Source organism: Myotis nattereri, assembly GCF_964212035.1.
Source record: "Myotis nattereri genome assembly, chromosome: 3".
Taxonomy (NCBI): Eukaryota; Metazoa; Chordata; class Mammalia; order Chiroptera; family Vespertilionidae; genus Myotis; species Myotis nattereri.
The window spans coordinates 1,428,693-1,444,950 of NC_138077.1; the positions used below are offsets into that span (position 1 = coordinate 1,428,693).

The 16,258-nt window shown below is 63.3% G+C and overlaps 1 protein-coding gene across 2 annotated transcripts in view; it reads left to right on the forward strand.

Moving 5' to 3' along the window:
* EVA1C (eva-1 homolog C) overlaps nt 1–13,003 on the forward strand; it is a gene marked incomplete at its 5' end in the record, with an annotated part of 36,573 nt that extends 23,570 nt beyond the window's left edge. The window contains 4 exons of one of the 2 annotated variants that reach the window (XM_081087170.1): nt 5,477–5,620; nt 8,429–8,515; nt 10,029–10,118; nt 11,799–13,003. In XM_081087170.1, the coding sequence (XP_080943296.1) occupies nt 5,477–5,620; nt 8,429–8,515; nt 10,029–10,118; nt 11,799–12,175 (698 nt within the window). In that variant the 3' untranslated portion in view covers nt 12,176–13,003. The remainder of the gene's footprint in view (nt 1–5,476; nt 5,621–8,428; nt 8,516–10,028; nt 10,119–11,798) is intronic. The other variant, XM_081087169.1, reaches the window with a different exon arrangement.
* Nucleotides 13,004–16,258: the final 3,255 nt, after the last annotated feature.

Consider the following 16,258-nt stretch of genomic DNA (forward strand, 5'->3'; position numbering starts at 1 on the left):
CGCCTGTGAGGTTAACCCCCCCCCGTGATGGTTAACCGCCCCCCCGTGATGGTTAACCCCCCGCCTGTGAGGTTAACCCCCCCCCGTGATGGTTAACCCCCCCCCGTGATGGTTAACCCCCCGCCTGTGAGGTTAACCCCCACCTGTGATGGTTAAACCCCCACCTGTGATGGTTAACCCCCCGCCTGTGAAGTTAACCCCCCCCCCCGTGATGGTTAACCCCCCGCCTGTGAGGTTAACCCCCCCCCGTGATGGTTAACCCCCCCCGTGATGGTTAACCCCCCGCCTGTGAGGTTAACCCCCACCTGTGATGGTTAAACCCCCACCTGTGATGGTTAACCCCCCCCCCGTGATGGTTAACCCCCCCCCGTGATGGTTAACCCCCCGCCTGTGAGGTTAACCCCCACCTGTGATGGTTAAACCCCCACCTGTGATGGTTAACTCCCCCCTGTGATGGTTAACCCCCACCTGTGATGGTTAACTCCCCCCTGTGATGGTTAACCCCCACCTGTGAGGTTAAACCCCCCGCCTGTGAGGTTAACCCCCCACCTGTGATGGTTAACCCCCCCTGTGATGGTTAAACACCCCCCTGTGATGGTTAACCCCCACCTGTGATGGTTAACTCCCCCCTGTGATGGTTAAACACCCCCCTGTGATGGTTAAACCCCCACCTGTGATGGTTAACCCCCCCACCTGTGATGGTTAACCCCCCACCTGTGATGGTTAACCCCCCCTGTGATGGTTAAACACCCCCCTGTGATGGTTAAACCCCCACCTGTGATGGTTAACCCCCCCACCTGTGATGGTTAACCCCCCACCTGTGATGGTTAAACCCCCCGCCTGTGATGGTTAACCCCCCACCTGTGATGGTTAACTCCCCCCTGTGATGGTTAACCCCCACCTGTGATGGTTAACTCCCCCCTGTGATGGTTAACCCCCACCTGTGATGGTTAACTCCCCCCTGTGATGGTTACCCCCCCCCCCTGTGATGGTTAACTCCCCCCTGTGATGGTTAACCCCCACCTGTGATGGTTAACCTCCCCACCTGTGAGGTTAAACCCCCACCTGTGAGGTTAACCCCCCACCTGTGATGGTTAAACACCCCCCCTGTGAGGTTAACCCCCCACCTGTACCTCACCAGGGAGACTTGCCCCCTCCCTGAAACGCCCAAGGCACTGAGCTGCATTCATCAGCATCTGCAACGAGCTGCTTAACAGGCTAAATTGCTACAATGTATTCATGGGCCCCAGTGAAAGGGAACATTGAGCTAAAAGGGACGCCTGCGTAGTAACATGTCTGATCGGGAAAAGCCCTGAACGCCCTCCCTCACAGGCAGGCTCCCCGGGAGCAGCGAGCCGTCACCGGGCGGCGCCCAGGCCCAGGCCGTGTCCGTGGCGTGTCACCCGCCGGGCGGGATGCTGGGCGGAGTTGGAGGCAGACCACACCCAGGCCGGCCGAGGGGGCCGCCGGCCGTGCTGCCTTAGCTCTGGGGAGAGGGCTCTGTCCCAGCTGCCCGGCCGCCAGGTGGGCAGAGGTGAGGGGCACCCCAGCCGCGTGCCCCAGGAGCGACCAGCGAGTCCCACACCCCTTCCCCTCCCAGGTAACAGGCGTGTTCAGAAGTCACCCCTCCTCCGGCCTCTGTCAGGACAAGGGACCCTCCCTGGTCCTCAGGGCAGCGTCCCTGCGCCGGGCCGGCCTGTGCGCCCAGGTGGCCGAGGCCGATCTGCTCAAGGCCCCGGACACCCGAGGGGCCACCTGGTCTGTCTGGACACGGCGGCTGATAACGCGCCTGGGACTCGGACCTCTTTCTGCAGAAGGGACTCCATTTCTTTCTCTTTTTAAAGAATTATTTCAGAGAAGAAGGGAGAGGGAGGGAGAGAGAAACATCCGTGAGGAAAGAGAATCACGGATCGGCTGCCTCCTGCACGCCCCCCACTGGGGATGGAGCCCACAACCCAGGCCTGTGCCCTGACCGGGAATCGAACCTCCTGGTTCATAGGTCAACGCTCAACCAAGGAGCCCGCCGGCCACGGGGGGTGGGGGGCTCCATTTCCTCAGGCTGAACCCCACGCAGCCCCGCCAGGGCCACCGGAGCATCTGGTTTAAGCTCCTGGTCTGAGCGGATGAATCAGCCCCAGGAGGTGCCCCTGCGGCCAGAGGCTCCCCTTCAGGGGGCGCCACGTGCGTGGAGCTGAGCCCCCAGTAGTGCCGCCGGCTGCCGCGGTGGATGGCCACGGTGGGTGGCCGCGGTGGGTGGCCGCGGTGGGTGGCCGCCGTGGGTGGCCGCGGTGGGTGGCCGCGGTGGGTGGTCGCCGTGGGTGGCCGCGGTGGGTGGCCGCCGTGGGTGGCCGCCGTGGGTGGTCGCCGTGGGTGGCCGCGGTGGGTGGCCGCGGTGGGTGGCCGCGGTGGATGGTCGCCGTGGATGGCCGTGGTGGGGTGGCCGCGGTGGATGGCCGCGGTGGATGGCCGCGGTGGGTGGCCGCGGTGGATGGTCGCCGTGGATGGTCGCGGTGGGTGGCCGCGGTGGATGGTCGCGGTGGGTGGCCGCGGTGGATGGCCGCGGTGGATGGCCGCGGTGGATGGCCGCGGTGGGTGGCCGCGGTGGATGGTCGCCGTGGATGGCCGTGGTGGGGTGGCCGCGGTGGATGGCCGCGGTGGGTGGCCGCGGTGGGTGGCCGCGGTGGATGGTCGCCGTGGATGGTCGCGGTGGGTGGCCGCGGTGGATGGTCGCCGTGGATGGTCGCGGTGGGTGGCCGCGGTGGGTGGCCGCGGTGGGTGGCCGCGGTGGATGGTCGCCGTGGATGGTCGCGGTGGGTGGCCGCGGTGGATGGTCGCCGTGGGTGGCCGCCGTGGATGGTCGCCGTGGATGGTCGCGGTGGGTGGCCGCGGTGGATGGCCGCGGCCAGAATGCGGGCCGGCGTGGTCCCAGCTCCTGACCTCCCGGGAGATCGGAAACCCATTTCTGTTTTCTTTCCATGTGAAATGTTCCAACTTTCAGAACACTGGGAGCCAAACCAAACATGCCTGCAGGCCACATCCGAGCCACGGCCGTGTGCGTGTGTGTGTGTGTGTGCGTGTGTGTGTGTGTGTGTGTGTGTGTTCCGCCCGCAGCTCCCACAGGACCGCAGCCCCCGTGGAGGAGGGGGCAGGGCGCGGGTTCCCCCCGGAAGCAGGGCCTGCAGGTGCCTGCCCGGGGCGAGGGGCAGGGCCTCTCCCGGCTCAGAAAGGTCACGAGGCCTCGGGAAGGTCACGGTGCTTTCCCTCCTGCTCAGCGGCTCCAGGGGCTCAGGGGGGCCTGGTGGTGGGGAAGCAGCGCCGAGCGGCTCCGGCCCTCAGACCCAGGGGGGGGGGCGTGTCCAGGCCTCGCTGAGAGCCGGTCACTGTGGTCACCGGGTCCTCCTGTGCGACCCCCCCCCCCCCCGCCCCAGGCAGCAGGAATGAGAGCGAGGCCGCGATCCCCGTGGAGGAAGAGATTTCTGTTCCCCTTTCGTTTTGCTAATCCTCGCCTGCGGGCTTTGCCCACTGATTCTCAGAGAGAAAGGAAGGGAGGGAGGGAAGAGAGAGGAACATGGATTCGAGAGGCACATCCATTGGCTGCCTCCCCCGTGCCCCCCACTGGGGATCACACCCCAGACCTAGGCATGTGCCCCAACCGGGAGTCAAACCCGTGACCCTTCCAGGCACAGGCCGACGCTCTAACCGCTGAGAACTGGCCAGGGCAAGATTTCTTTTTGTTTTTAAATATATTTTTATTGATTTCAGAGAGGAAGGGAGAGGGAGAGGGAAATAGAAACATCAGTGTTGAGATAATCATTGATCGGCTGCCTCCTGCATGTCCCCTGCTGGGGATCAAGTCCACTACCCGGGCCTGTGCCCTGACTGGGAATTGAAACCTGACCTCCTGGTTCACAGGTCGACGTCAACCACTGAGCCACCCGGCCGGGCCCACTTTAAAACTCCAGGGCTCCAGGCAGGTCCCTGCTGGGCGTCCCCTGGGACACTCCGTCCGGCCGCAGTTACATTTCCTGGGTGGATGCCTGGGACTCGGCTGTTTCCTTAATAAGAGAAGGAGAACCCGCCGTGGCCTCAGAGGGGGAGCGAAGGGCATCCCAGGGCCAAGTGCGGGCAGGCCCAGGGCTTCTCAGGCGAAGATCCAGGCGCCAGGGCTCCTGCTGCCAAGACAGCCTGGGAGCAGCCGCCATCACCTAAGGACACGCAGGTTCCGAAGGCGCTCGCTCAGAGCCAGTGTCAGGCAGCAGCCAGGAGACCAAAACGGAGGGCCACCTCGTCATCACATACAGGGGGGAGGGGCACCTCGTCATCACATACAGGGGGGAGGGCCACCTCGTCATCACATACAGGGGGGAGGGCCACCTCGTCATCACATACAGGGGGGAGGGCCACCTCGTGTTCACATGCAGCGGGGAGGGGCACCTCATCACATACATGGGGGAGGGGCATCTCGTGTTCACACGCAGGGGGGAGGGGCACCTCGTGTTCACATGCAGGGGGGAGGGGCACCTCGTGTTCACATGCAGGGGGGAGGGGCACCTCGCCATCACATGGCCGGGGGTGGGGGGCAGGGAAGGTAGGTGGCCAGGAAGAGAGCACACAGAACCAGGCTGGGAGGGAAAGACGGCTTTATTTTTTAAAAAATATTCTTAAAAATGTCCTTATTGATTTCAGAGAGGAAGGGAGAGGGAGAGAGAGACAGGAACATCAGTGATGGGAGAGTCACTGATCACTGAGCCACGCCGGCCGGGCAGGTTTGCGCCCTGGTCACCGAGGGAGCGAGGGGCTTCATCCTGGTGAGAGTGCGGGACCCAGAGTGGTCTTCAGGCCCCAGAGGGCCACGTACCAGAGGAGCAGGCCCCAGAGGGCCACGTACCAGAGGAGCAGGCCCCAGAGGGCCACGTACCAGGAGGAGCAGGCCCCAGAGGGCCACGTACCGGAGGAGCAGGCCCCAGGCCGTCGGGGCTGACACACCCTGGGCCACACTGAGCTCGGACCGTTTGTAGGAGACAGCGTTTTAAAGTGGGCTGCCCGTGTGGCTTGGTTGAGTGTCGACCTAGGGCCCAGGAGGTCAGGGTTCGATTCCCAGTCAGGGCACAGGCCCGGGTTGTGGGCTTGATCCCCAGTGGGGGGCGTGCAGGAGGCAACCGGTCCATGATTCTCTCTCATCACTGATGTTTCTCTCTCTCTCTCTCTCTCTCTCTCTCTCTCTCTCTCTCATTCTGAGGCACGCCGTGGTACTTGGCCCGCGCTGGGGGTGGCTCCTCTGTGGCCCGTGGCCCTCCGGAGGCCGGCTCCTCCGTGGTAGGTGGCTCACGCTGGGGCCTTCCTGAGACAGGAGTCATCAGAGCCACTGTCCACATGAGACAGCCCGGCGGTGTACTCATTCCCCGGACACAGCATGGGCCACGGGGCGCCGTGTGCCGGACGCAGCCTAACGCTCTCGCTGCTGTTCCGCCTGCAGACTGCTTGTCCTACTCGGCGTCGCACGTGCTGGCCCGGAGGTGCTACGGGCGGCAGAGATGCCGAGTCCTCGTCGACAACCACCACTTCGGGAGCCCGTGTCTGCCCGGAGCCAGGAAGTACCTCACCGTCACCTACGCCTGCGGTAAGATCATCCCCTCAACCCGGGCGGCCTGCCCGGAGGAGGTGGCCGTGACAACCAGCACAGCTGCCGCCAACCAGCCCAGCGGCTCTGCTCCTGAAACTGTCGTCCCCCCAGAGGGCCCAGGGTCCCTTGTCGGGCTTTATTGCTGTTTATGACGCGCTCACCAGATAAGCAGCTGAGTTTGGTCCAAATCCGCGTTAACGCTCTTTAGCAATCGGATCCGCAGCCAAGGGGGAGGGTGGGGAGGGAACGAACAGGGCGAAGCTGATGTCACGGAGAGCAGCGATCTTCATCTGGGCTCGTAGGAGGCGCCGACATTTGGAGGGGGCGTGCGAGGCCACGGGAGCATAGCTCCCTCCGGCCGTGCTCTTAGGCCCCAAATGACGAATTTCCGGGGCTGCAGCCGCCGTTCCAGCCACAGCCCCCGGCGCCGAGTCAGCAGGCCCCGTGCCGGCCCTGCCGCAGTGAAATACGACAGGACACGGTTGTCCTAGTGTCCAAGGAACCACGTGCAGGGCTGGGCTCGCCAGACTGCGGTTCTACAAAACGACTTAAAAGGAAAGCAGCAGCCGGTCTTCTCGGGGGTGAGGCGGGTTCTGGTCCTGTGAGCCGGCCGCGTGGACTGTTGTTTTTAAGGAGCATAAAAGCAAAGGGTGAGCCCTGACCGGTGTGGCTCAGTGGATAGAGCGTCGGCCTGGGGACTGAAGGGTCCCAGGTTCGATTCCGGTCAAGGGCATGTACCTGGGTTGCGGGCACATCCCAGTAGGGGGTGTGCAGGAGGCGGCTGATGGATGTCTCTCTCTCATCGATGTTTCTGGCTCTCTATCCCTCTCCCTTCCTCTCTGTAAAAAATCAATAAAATATATATGTTTTAAAAAAGCAAAGGGTGAGCCCAGCCTGCAGGGCTCAGTGGTTGAACACCGACTTAGGAACCAGGAGGTCACGGTTCGATTCCCGGTCGGGGCACAGGCCCGGGTTGCGGGCTCCATCCCCAGTGGGGGGCGTGCAGACGGTAGCCGATCCATGAGTCTCTCTCCTCATTGATGTTTCTGTCTCTCTCCCTAAAATATTAAATATAAACATATTTTTTAAAAGCCCAGGTGGCCAGGTGCTTCAGGAAGCCCCGGTGGCCCTTCCCTGGGGCCCAAACTGCTAACTGATCGCAGTGGCTGCACGCGCCTGCGCCGTCTAAAGGGGCCTCCCCACTGACGGGGACGTTGGTGCGAGGAGCCCAGAGGCTGTCAGTGAGGAATGTCCAGGCGAACCCCTCAGTGAGGGCTCGGGGTGGGCCCGGGAGCAGTTGGAGCTGGTTGAAGCCGAAAGGGGTGGGTGGGAGGTGGGGAAGTTTCCGTGGTTCTCACAGCCTACAGGACAGATGCAGGGCATCGGGTGCTGGGGATTCAGGGCCTGGAGGGCTTCCCGGGGGAGGTGGCGTCGGAGGCCAGGGAGATGCGGGCGTGTAGGCGTCAGCGCAGTGATGCAGGAGGAGGGCACACGGCACACGCAGGGCTGGGAGGTGAGAGCTGGTGGGGGGCTGGGTGGGGTTAAGCCTGGCTCTGCAGGGTACGGGCCACGGAAGGACTTCCTCAGGGGACACGCCATTTGCATTTTAAAAAGAACAGCCTCCCTGTTGGTAGCTTCCTTCCACCTGCTGCTCCGCCTCAGGCTGGGCAATTTCAGCGTCACTGTGAGCCACACTCTGGATGGGCTGGCTGTAGGCTTTCCTCCGCAGAGGCCTGGAGGCCGGAGCCCTGGGCCAGCCCCCCTCAAGGCTTCTCACCAGACCTGTAGCCACGGTCCCAGGAGTCACCAGCTCAGGGGCACGGCCAGCACCCCCCCCCCCCCCCACCTCCTGGGAGCACAGAACTCACGGGGCCCCAGCCTGGGCAGCTCTCGAGGATCCGGCCAGGCAGGCGGAGGGGCCGGGATGTGGGCAGCAGGGAATATGGTGCCAGGTTTGCAGGCGCCGCCGCGACCCGCCGAGGGGGAGGAGCAGGTGACAGAGTAGAGTCCTTACACGCAGAATTCTTAGGGCCCGAGTTCATCCTGCGACGCTTCTCTCTTTTTTCTTTACTGTTTTTTTTTAAATCCTCACCTGGGAATATGTTTATTGGTTTGAGAGGAAGAAGAAGAAAGAGGAGGAGGGGGGGGGTAGGAAGAGGAAGAGGAAGAAGAAGAAGAGAGAAACATCCATCAGTTGCCCCCCCACACCCCCGACCAGGGGTGGAGCCCGAAGCCTGGTGTGAGCCCTGACCAGGACCCGGACCGCGACCTGGTGCACCGACGACGCTGCAAGCACCGAGCCCCCGGCAGGCCAGGCTCCTTCCCTAACGGCTCCGCCGACCCAGCTCGACACAGAGTTTTCTTCAGGGTCCGGTGCCCTCCAGACCCCTGAGACACACCGCGTCTGGTTTCACCCGCGGACGCCAGGGGGCCGGCCTGGGGGCGGCCGATGTCCTAACCCTTTAAGGCAGCGGGTTTCCACGGCTGCTGCCGTGCTGGACTCTGGTTGGGGCACCAGCCTCTCCCGTGGGCTGTCCCCGTGGCGTGGCTTTTTCTGGCGGGATCCGTGGGATCCACGTGTCATGTTTCTGAGGTTCGTCCCCGTGGTGTCAGGTTGTTCTGCAGCGAGAGAGGCACCAGGCTCTGTTGACTTCCTCTCCGGCTGTCGTGGTGAACGCTGCACAATCAGCCCAGGACGGCCTCTCTGGGGTCGGGCGGTCACTGGCGTGAGTGCCCCTGACGCGCCGTGACCCACGCCCCGGTGGGAACTGAGTGTTTAATCTCGTCTCTCTCTCTGGCTCGTAGTGCCCAGGAGCATCCTCACAGCAGTGGACCCCGCCCTCGCTGACCAGGACCCTGCCCTGAGGCAGGAGGACGAGGACGGCGGCCACGGTAACGGGCAGGGCTCGCTGGGGCCTCTCGGCAGGGCCGGCCGCGGGCGGAGGGAAGGGGTGTCGCGGGCCGTGCAAAGGCGGCCAGTGGCGGCCAGCACTTCATTTCGCTTTTTAAGTTATACCCAGAATAAGTCCTCCCCCCATTCCACTCTCTTTCCTGAAAGAAAAATAAAATCGAAACAGACACGTGCACAGAACACACGCGGGATCCTGCAGGGGCTGCTGGCGAGCGGATGGCTCTGATCGCGCTGCTCCTGGGCGCCCGCGCCTCCTGGAGGCCCCCAGGGCTTCTGCTCATCGTGGGCCGAGCCTCCGGTCTGCTCATCAGACCCAGGACGGAACTCAGCCCTGGGCTCCCGGTAGAGCTGGCCAGCCCCTGTGGAAGCTGCGGAGCTCTGGGCGGGGAAAGGTGTTTTTTTTTCTCATATTTTTATTGATGTCAGAGAGGAAGGGGGAGGGAGAGAGAGAGAGAGACGTCCATGATGAGAGAGAATCATGGATCAGCTGCCTCCTGCACGCCCCTCACTGGGGATCGAGCCCGCAACCCAGGCCTGTGCCCTGACCGGGAATCTACCGTGACCTCCTGGCTCATGGTTCGATGCTCAACCACGGAGCCACGCGGCCAGTATGTGAGGAAGGTTGTGTGTTGCATCCATAACATGGGTGAGGTCTTTGCCTCCTACATGTGAAAACACGCCGGATGTGCCCATGACAGGGCAGCACCGAGCAACAGAAACCCTCTCTCAGCTCACGTTTGGGATCATTATGGGCCGCGTTCCCCAGCCCCCAGGCTGCCCCGCCCACTGCTCTCTCTAGTCCCGTGCCCTCCTTCCTCTGAGGCTTGGGCCCCGCCAGACATGCCAGAGCTCCGTGGATGCCCCATCGGGAGCCCCGAGCCGGCGCCAACGTGGAGCCAGGATCCGACTGTCATTTCCGAGAAACGTGACCCAGCACGGCCGCCCGTCTGACCGGGGCTGGCTTCCCGGTGCCCACAGAGCAGCCACAGGGCGAAGTCCGACGTTGCTAGACGCGACACGCGCGTTGCCGCTGGGACAGGAAAACAGATTCGCTCCCGTCGGCAGGGGCGGCGAGCGGCTTAGCGTTCCCAGGCCCTTCCTGTCTCACGTCTGCGGCCCCTTAACGCTCTTCCTGGCTTAGCCTTTGTTTGATTTTTGTTTTGTTTTGTTAATCCTCACCTGAGGGTATTTTTTCTCCATTGATTTTTAGAGAGTGGAAGGGAGGGAGAGAGGGGGCGGGGAGAGAGAGAGAGAGAGAGAGAGAGAGAGAGAGAGAGATCCATGTAAGAGAGACACATCGCCTGGTTGCCTCCCGCATGCGCCCCGTCGGGGCCGGGGATCTAACCTTCTGGCCAGGCTCGTGCCCCTGACTGGGAATGGAACCCATGACCCTCTGGTGCACCGGCCGACGCTCCAACCACTGGGCCGCACGGCCAGGCGGCATGGAGGTCTGTGGCCGCTGCGCCTCACGTCCTGCACGTTGTTATGACCCAGGTGTCAACGCCGACCCCAGCGAGTCGCGGGTCCCGAGGAAGGACGGGGTCCTCGTCAGCAGCTCCCTGGCAGCCTTCGCCTACATCAGAGGTGGGTCGGCGGGCGGGCGGGCGGGCGCCCTCAGGGAGCTGGCGAGTCACTGGGTTCACAGGCTCCGCTGGCCGGGAAACGACTTCACACCTCACGTTGGCCTGTGCATTGTCGTCTGCTGGGATCTGGAAACACAGGCCTGGATTCAGGTCCAGCTCAGCCGGGCGACCAACAGGAGAACCGCTGGGGGCGGGAGGGGGTGGCAGACGGGAGAGTCACGTGTAGGGACAGGCTGCAGGGGAACCGCTGGGGGGCGGAGGGGAGGTCACACTGTGTAGGGCGGGCTGCAGGGGGGGCGGGGGGGGGGTGGCGGGAGAATCACCGTGAAGGGGGCGGGCTGCACGGGCATCCTGTGCTTTGAGACGCAGGCGCCGAAGGAATGCGCTTCCAGCTGGAATCCTGGGAAGGGCCTGGGATTAGCGCGTTCCCCCCTGGGCTGGGGGACACTGGGCCAGAGATCGCTGAGTCCAGGAACAGGTCGTGCCCTGTGAAGGCAGAGCCCCTGTCTGAGTCACCCCGCTACCTCGCACGGCTGCCAAGTTTCCCCGGATAATCTCCCCTGAGGGCCAGTGGGACGCAGCCTGCTGGTGGGCAGAGCCGAGCCTGTCCCGGCGAGGGGAGGGCACGGCCCACCTGGGCACGGGCCGCAGTTTGGAGCGCTGGCTGCAAGTTCTGGCAGCACCCGCCCGCCCGTCCCGGGAGCCACACCCTCCGGGGCCCTTTTTTTATATAAATATGTTTTTATTGATTTCAGGGAGGAAGGGAGAGGGAGAGAGAAACCTCAGCGATGAGAGCGAATCATGGATCGGCTGCCTCCGCACGCCCCCCACTGGGCTTCGAGCCCACAACCCGGGCCTGTGCCCTGCCCGGGAATCGAACCCGGAACCCTTCAGTCCACAGGCTGACACTGAGCCAAGCTGGCTGGGCTGTATTTTCTTTTTAATCTAGAAGGACTTAAGCTTTGCTTACATCACATATTGGTTCTTACATGCACATTTAAATTTTCCATATAAATTAATTTTTCAACGTTTATGACTACTGATAGCTGACAGTTTACTGAGTGTCACTATACATCACGAGTGTTCTGGTAGCTTTATAGGAATTAGTTCACTTCGTCATGAGAACTCTAATGGGAAGGCACTATTGGCCCATTTTACAGATAAGGAAGCTGCGTCACAGAGAGGGTGTGTGTCCTGCAGGAAGTCACACAGCGAATGAGAGGCAGACCTGAGTTTGACCTCAAGGGGGGGACCCCCTCTGCCCGTGTCCTCTCACGGACATACACGCAGTGACTCTGCTCCAAACCTTTTATTTATTTATTTAATATATTTTATTGATTTTTTACAGAGAGGAAGGGAGAGAGATAGAGAGCTAGAAACATCGATGAGAGAGAAACATCGATCAGCTGCCTCCTGCACATCTCCCCACTGGGGATGTGCCCGCAACCCAGGTACATGCCCCTGACCGGAATCTAACCCGGGACCCTTCAGTCCGCAGGCCGACGCTCCATCCACTGAGCCACACCAGTCTCGGCAAAACCTTTTTTTTTTAATCCACGGGGGTCTGTGATCGCCGAGGACGCGTGGTCTGCGGGACGCTGTCCAGGCCTGGCTTCGGTGCTAGCCTCCTGCCTGGGCCCTCCCCGCCCTCCCCGCCCCTGACCTGCCCTCTCCCCCACAGCCCACCCCGACAGGGCCGCCCTGCTGTTCGTGTCCAGCGTCTGCGTTGGCCTGGCCCTCACGCTGTGCGCCCTGGTCGCCCGAGTGTCCTGCGCCAGGGACCTGCGGGCGCTGCGGGGGGCGCGGGAGCGCCTGGTGGCCGGAAGCGACGGGGCCTCGGAGGACAGCGAGGACGCAGAGGGGAGCGAGGACTCCTCCGCCTCCAGCTTCCCCGGGGAGCTGTCGGGGTTCCGCAGGACTCCGTACCCCGCGTACACGTCCATCGAGGCCGCGGAGCTGGCGGAGAGGATCGAGCGCAGGGAGCAGATCATCCAGGAAATATGGATGAACAGCGGCCTGGACGCCTCGGTGCCGCGGAGCGCGGGCCCCTTCTACTGAGCTACTGAGCGCGGCGCCTCGCTGCCCCTCGACGCCCCTCGACGCCCGACCTGAGCAGGCGGCGCCGGCCCCGGCCTGGCTCACTCGTACCTTCTGTGAAGGAGACTCTGTGGTGTCCCCGGACCCGGAAAAGCCGGATGCGACCACAGGACCTTTCCGGTGTCCGCAGCACATTCCTCATAAACCGGAGGGCGGCTTCGATTTCCGTATTTATTGAGGTTCCCGTCTACACGGGACACGATTACCGTTCACACCGATTGAGCGATCACACCGCCTGTCCCACGCTTTCCTGGTGCCGTCACCACGCCCACGGCGACCGCAGGCACCGGGGCGCGACACCTCTTCCCGGTGGGCAGACGGCCACCGTCCAGCCAAGCAGCTGCACTGTTGCCAGGACGCACGCGGTCACCGCTGGTGGGTTTTAAACAAATATTTTTATTGATTTCAGAGAGGAAGGGAGAGGGAGAGAGAGAAACATCGATGATGAGAGAGAACCATTGATTGGCTGCCTCCTGCACGCCCCCTCCTGGGGATCGAGCCGCAACCCGTGCCTCTGCCCTGACCGGAATCGAACCTGACCTGGGTCGTAGGTCGATGCTCAGCCCCTGAGCCACGGCCGGGCTTGCCGGCGGATTGAAGCACTAACATTACTTGACAGAGCAGGGGAGGCGGCGACATCATTCTCCAACAGCAGATGCTAGAAGGCTGGGCGTCTGCGTCCCGGCAGGTGTCTGCCGACCATGCTCTGGGGCTCAGAGGCAGCCGTAGCTGATCCATGATGAAAACCACCGTGTTCCAATAAAACTTTATTTATACACAGTGACGTTCGAATTCCTTGTCACATGTTGCATATTATTCTTAAGCTTCAAGTGCCCCCTGTCTTGCCCTTTACAGGAAAAATCCACCTGCTACTTTAGAGGCTAAGACGGCGGGACTTCCAGTGGGAAAGGGTGGGCCGGGCTGCCTGGCAGCTCCGTGCCCAGGGCCAGGGGTTACCTTCAAATTGTCACAAAAACCCCCAACCACACGCGCACACACACACACACACACGCACACTCACACGCTCACAAACACTCGCACACGCACACACACGCACACGCACACAAACACACATGCACACACAAACACATGCACTTGCACACTCACAAACATGCACATACACATGCTCGCATGCACACGTGTATGTGCATGTGCATACATGTATGTACATAACCCCTTTTTCCCTCTGAGTGCAGGGGTGGCGTGCGAATAGGATGACACAGGCGTGAGGTTGCATGTCCATGGCCCGGAGTGACGCTGCCTGTGCAGTGATGGGACCTCCCGGGTCCGCTGGTCCCGCAGGAATGGGGCTCCCCGTCCCGTCTCCCCCTGCAGATGCTCCCACCGCTAGTCACTGAGTTGCTGTCGATGATGAGATCGGCTGTTGGGGTGTCACCATGCTGTGTGCATGTGGCCCCTGTTTTTCTTAATGACGCCCCAAAACACAGGAGCAGCGAGGCTGGCGATGCGGAGCCGCCCAGAGAAGCCGGAGAAGCGCGGAGCGGGCAGGCGTGGAGCGGGCGTGGTGGGCGTGGTGGGCACGCTGCCATCGGGGTCAGACACCCGCGGGGGGTCTGGAATGCCTCCCCCATCAGTGCGGGGGGGGGGCTGTGCTTCTCCTGAGAGCGGCCCTTCAGGGAGTCCCAGGCCAGGACCCCCTCTCGGGAAGCGGCCTGGGGTGAGGGCTGTGGACGGGGTCCCGCTGGCACTGTCACCCCAGCCTCAGGGGGCGCCAGGCCTGGGGGACGCTGGGCACTGTCCCCGTAGCAAGTGGGGTCAGGGAAGAGCCAGCTGCCCAATGGCGTCTGCTGGGCTTGGAAAGCAGTGCCCGCACGGCCCTTTCGGGCTGCCCTGCCCTGCCCCACGGCCCCTCCGCCCAGGTGGGGGCACCCAGGCCAGCTGCCGAGGCCCTGGCACGTGGGCAGGCGGACTGAGCGCTCTCACCCCCTCCCCTGGCTGCTCCTGCTCCCGGCTCGTTAGTTACATCAGCCACACTGACCTTGAACTCCACGGGCTTGAGCTTCCAGGGGCCACTTCTACGCAAAATGTTTCCAATAAATGCATTTTCTCTTCATTCTGATTTTTAAAATATATTTTTACTTGATTTCAGAGAGGAAGGGAGGGGGAGGAGAGAGATAGAAACATTAATGATGAGGGAGAATCATGGATCAGCCGCCTCCTGCACGCCCCACACTGGGGACCGAGCCCACAACCCGGGCCTGTGCCCTTGCTGGAATAGAATCTGGGACCCTTCTATCCACCGAGCCAACCAGCCAGGACTTCCTTCTGATTTTCGTAGTTCATATCTTTTCCTTTCCCGGGTTTACTTTGTTGTAAGGACACAGTACATGACACAGGCACAAGACACGCACCATCGCCGGCTCCCGCTTGGCGGCGGGGCTTCCAGTCGGCGGTAGCCGGTTGGCAGTTACGGGTCGGGGGCGTCAACGGTCATGCGCAGACTTTCAGCGGCACCAGCGTGGGCGCCCCTCAGCCCGCGCCTCGCCAGGCTCAGCGGATGACGCCTAAAGGCAGCCCCGCCTCACCCTGGTCACGTGTCAGGGCTCAGCGGGCCCTGCCAGCGGCCATGGCGGCAGGTGCTTCTGCGCTCGGTACTCAGTCAGCCCCGGAGACCCCTGCCCAGCCCTGGGCCCCGCCAACCCTGTGATCAGCTGGAGACCCCGGGCCAGGGGGGCCCCGGGGCCCGCCCCCTCCTCTGCTCAGCTTCCTGGGGCCCCACACGTCCGAGTCTTCAAGCCCGAGGCCTCTATGCTCCTGTGCGCCTCGGTGCCCGTGCCCACGGCCGGAGCTGCAGCCTCGCTCAGGCGGGCCCCACCTGTGCAGCCCAGCCCCACCTGTGGCCCCTCATGGGCGGCCTGTCACGGGTGGCCCCGTCATGGGTGGGCCGTCACGGGCGGCCCCGTCATGGGTGGGCCGTCACGGGCGGCCCCGTCATGGGTGGCCCCGTCACGGGCAGCCCCGTCACGGGTGGCCCCGTCATGGGCGGCCCCGTCACGGGTGGCCCCGTCATGGGTGGCCCCGTCACGGGCAGCCCCGTCATGGGTGGCCCTGTCATGGGTGGCCCCGTCATGGGTGGCCTGTCACGGGCGGCCCGTCATGGGCGGGCCCTGGACTAGTTGCGCCTGATTGTAGGTGCTGAGAGCCACCAGCTGGTCCTGATACCTTGGCAATGAGCCAAATGCAGCCAAACCCTGAGGGAGAAATGAGCCCAGCGCCCCGGAGGGCGTGGCGCACGTGGCGCGGGGAGAGGCATGAGCACCGTCAGCGCGGACAGATGTCGAGGCCCAGCGTGGCCTGCCCCGTGGGCGGGCGGGACCCTCTGTGCGGCCTTTGCCCGGAGACTCCCCGCCTGGCCGGTCGCTCCCGTCGGGCCAGCAGCGAATTCAATCGGGAATTATCTCGAGCGAATGAGGCCGCCTTCCTGCTGTGAACTCGGGCAGGCCTCGCAGGACAAAGAGAGGAAAGCCGGTCACTTCCGACGGCCACGGCCCAATTCCAGCCCTTTCCCTGTCCCAACGCCGAGGCCGCGGCCGGAGCCCTTTCGAGAAAAGAAAAATAGAGCCTGTCATTTCCTCTTGTTTCAAAGACGAAGGCGGCCGGGGAGGCCGGGGAGGCCGGGGAGGCCGGGGAGAGGAGGGGCCATTCGCCGTCAGTGACTCAGCGGCCTGACCCGGAAACGCAGGCAGGGCGGGGGCGGCCTGTGTCCCCGACGCCTCCCAGCGCAGGGAGAGGAGCGCGGGCGACAATGGACCGCAGGAGGACGTGCTGCTAATCCACCAAGAACTTGCCAACCGGGAGGTGCCCTGGGCTCTGAGCTCCTGGACTTCCTTCCTGAGGCGCGGCCCCTGATGGGAAGGTGCCGGGACGGGGTGGGGTGGGGGGGGGCGAGGGGATTCGGCTACACGCGTGGGGCCTGCATCGCCCGCTCACGGCGTGGCAGCTTCTCCCCCTGCAAAGGCTTAGGAGGAACCCCAGCTGCTCTGGGGAAGTCCTGTGCTGTGTCTTAAGGCAGACACATTCTTG